Source organism: Temnothorax longispinosus, chromosome 6 (assembly GCF_030848805.1).
Source record: "Temnothorax longispinosus isolate EJ_2023e chromosome 6, Tlon_JGU_v1, whole genome shotgun sequence".
In the NCBI taxonomy this organism is placed as follows: Eukaryota; Metazoa; Arthropoda; class Insecta; order Hymenoptera; family Formicidae; genus Temnothorax; species Temnothorax longispinosus.
Window position 1 is genome coordinate 12,346,863 of NC_092363.1, and position 2,646 is coordinate 12,349,508.

A 2,646-nucleotide genomic window follows, 5' to 3' on the forward strand; every position below is an offset into this window, starting at 1 on the left:
CGTGCAAAACTGCAATGTACGGCTGCTGCATTGATACAGATCAAATCACCGAAAGTCAATGGCGCGATATCGTTTTCAAAAACATGTCTCGCAATGATTTCATCGCACACGTGCAAAACTGCAAATTTTGCAAATAGCGCCAATGTACGGCTGCTGAGATGAAATTAGATATAATAAGCAAACGATGCATCATTAGTAGAATATAAAATGAATAATCTGGGGGATACGCTCAATAGTCGAGAATTGGAAGTCGTGAGTGCAACAAATGGCGTTAGCAAGAGGATCGTGCAATAACATGGAGCAAAAGTTGTTGAAGCAATCCACACTTTTAAATTCGAGGGAAAACTTTGCCGCGTGGGAGCAACGATGTGACGAATTTATCGAATCGTTGAAAGAACAAAGCCGAATTAAACGGTCACGATTATCGATTGGTCTTGAACAGTCGTTGGTCGCTTGTATCGCAAGACTCGAAGGTCTGAAAGACTCGGTACGTCAACGTTTTGTGCATGTGGGTGCTGGATACAGTGCAAGTGAGACAGGACTCAGATGGCGCGAGATAGATCCGGCTTTTGAAAGCCATATACTGACCGGTGCGGTAATAAATTCCAAACACATCGACCCTCGTCAATTTCTCAAAGATGCGAGAGAAATTGTACTCGATCGTGTGTGGAACGTCATGCAACGGCACGACAATGTAAAAATAAACACAATGTTTAATGGTGAATTTGTTGCGGGTGACAAACGCGCAAATAAAAGTATCGCAACGAGAAACAGTGAACTCTTTCGTGAGTCCGATCTGTGTGAGTGGTACAAGCGACACGTCATCGAACCTACCCTAGCAAAGCTGGAGGAATTCCAGGAACGTGATAGCGGATGGGCGTTGTCGCGTATACTCAATTTAATGGTAAATGTGAACAAATATAATCCATTGCACGCGGGGTGTTTTGTGGAAATACCGCAAGAAATTAAAAAGAAGAAGGCGGTGATAAACGTGCGATCATTGAGCAATGCATGTTTCGCATGGTTAGTGGTGGCTGCTCTGTATCCAGCCGAGAGACATGCAGAACTGAAATCGTCGTATCCTCATTACACGTCGGTGCTAAATCTTACGGACATTGAGTTTCCAATGACGTTGAATCAAATTAAAAATTTTGAAAATCACAACAACATCTCCATCAACGTCTACAACATCGAGAAAAAAAACAAGGAACTTGCTATCCTGCCAATACGTGTTGCTGATCGAAAGATGGGCAGACATATAAATCTGCTGTACGTGCATGACGACAACGTGGGACATTTTGCATGTAGTACAGTCACTTTAGGATTTGACCTCGGAAAAAATGTCAGCAAGGTGAATTTTGGCACAGACCTTTGTTTTTGCATAAGATTGAAGGGGGAAAAAAGTTTACCATTATACAGTGGCCGCTAAGAAAAATAATTAAACAAATAGGGCTCAAATTCCGTTTTCTTACAAATATCTCGTTAAATATCGATTTTACAAAGAAAATACAATTTTACAAAGAAAGAAAGAGTAGAAAATTAAAGAGTGGACAATTTTGCACAAAAAATGTTCTATAAGTTTTTTTTGTACGAGCAATACTTTTCACGTAATAAATTATGCAAGATGTACGCGGCGCGGTGAATGTACGGAGCGCGCCGACAGACGTCAAGTGAATTTAAAGCGTCGCACGCGCGCACAAAAAATATCATAACTTTTGAACGAATCATTGTACAGAAATGAGCAAAGAATCGTTGAAAAGCTGAAACCTTCAGCTTTTTAATGCAATTTGTTTCGTTATTCTACGACAATTTTTGAAAATTCTACGATGGATTAAACAAATTGTTACATGCAGTTTTTGCCTTTTTTTATAAAATCAGTCACAAGTAGGTTCCAAATTGTAAAAAAAAAAAAAAAAACGCCTGCAGGATATTACAATATATACTTCATACTTTGATCCTACCAGAGGAAAAAAATTACAAAAATTTTTTTCTTTAAAATCAAGCTATTGACATTTTCAGTAATCTTCAAATTTCTTTATAAAATGTTAAAATTAAAATCGTTATAACTTTGCGAAAAATTGCGCTAGAAACGTCTTTGAAAAAGCGATTGAAAGCTTGGAATGTCTACTTTTAGGTCTCATATCGCTATATATTTCGTCATTTTTCGATTTTTTTATTTATTTACGTAAATGTGTAAATTATCGCGAAAAACCTTGAACTGATTCTGATCATCATTGACATAATTTATCAGAAGTATGAATAAACGAATATATACTTACTTATAGTAGGTTTGTGTAAAGATTACAAGTAGAGGGAAGGGGAGAGAGCGCTTGGGGCCAAGGGTAATATTTAATCATAATAAAAAAAAATGGTACTATATATAATATACTTAATATAATATGGAGACGGAGAAGAACTGAGGTCAAAAGAGAATTAAAATTAGAGTAGTTACAAAATTACATTGTCAGTCAAATAAAAGTCAAAATTAAAGTGGCTATAAAATTACATTGACAGTCAAATATAAACACAAAATAATATATAATAAATAAGTAAAATTAGTTTATCTGTCAACGTAAAATAAAAATATAATATAATATGTAAAACATGATAAAAAAATTGAAATATAAAATACAAATTGAAGCTAAT

The 2,646-nt window shown here is 35.8% G+C and overlaps 1 protein-coding gene across 1 annotated transcript; it reads left to right on the forward strand.

Moving 5' to 3' along the window:
• Nucleotides 1–676: 676 nt before the first annotated feature.
• On the forward strand, nucleotides 677–1,429 carry LOC139815410 (uncharacterized). The gene has a single exon (XM_071782339.1). It carries the CDS (start codon nucleotides 677–679, stop codon nucleotides 1,427–1,429), a length of 753 nt encoding a protein of 250 aa, XP_071638440.1.
• Nucleotides 1,430–2,646: the final 1,217 nt, after the last annotated feature.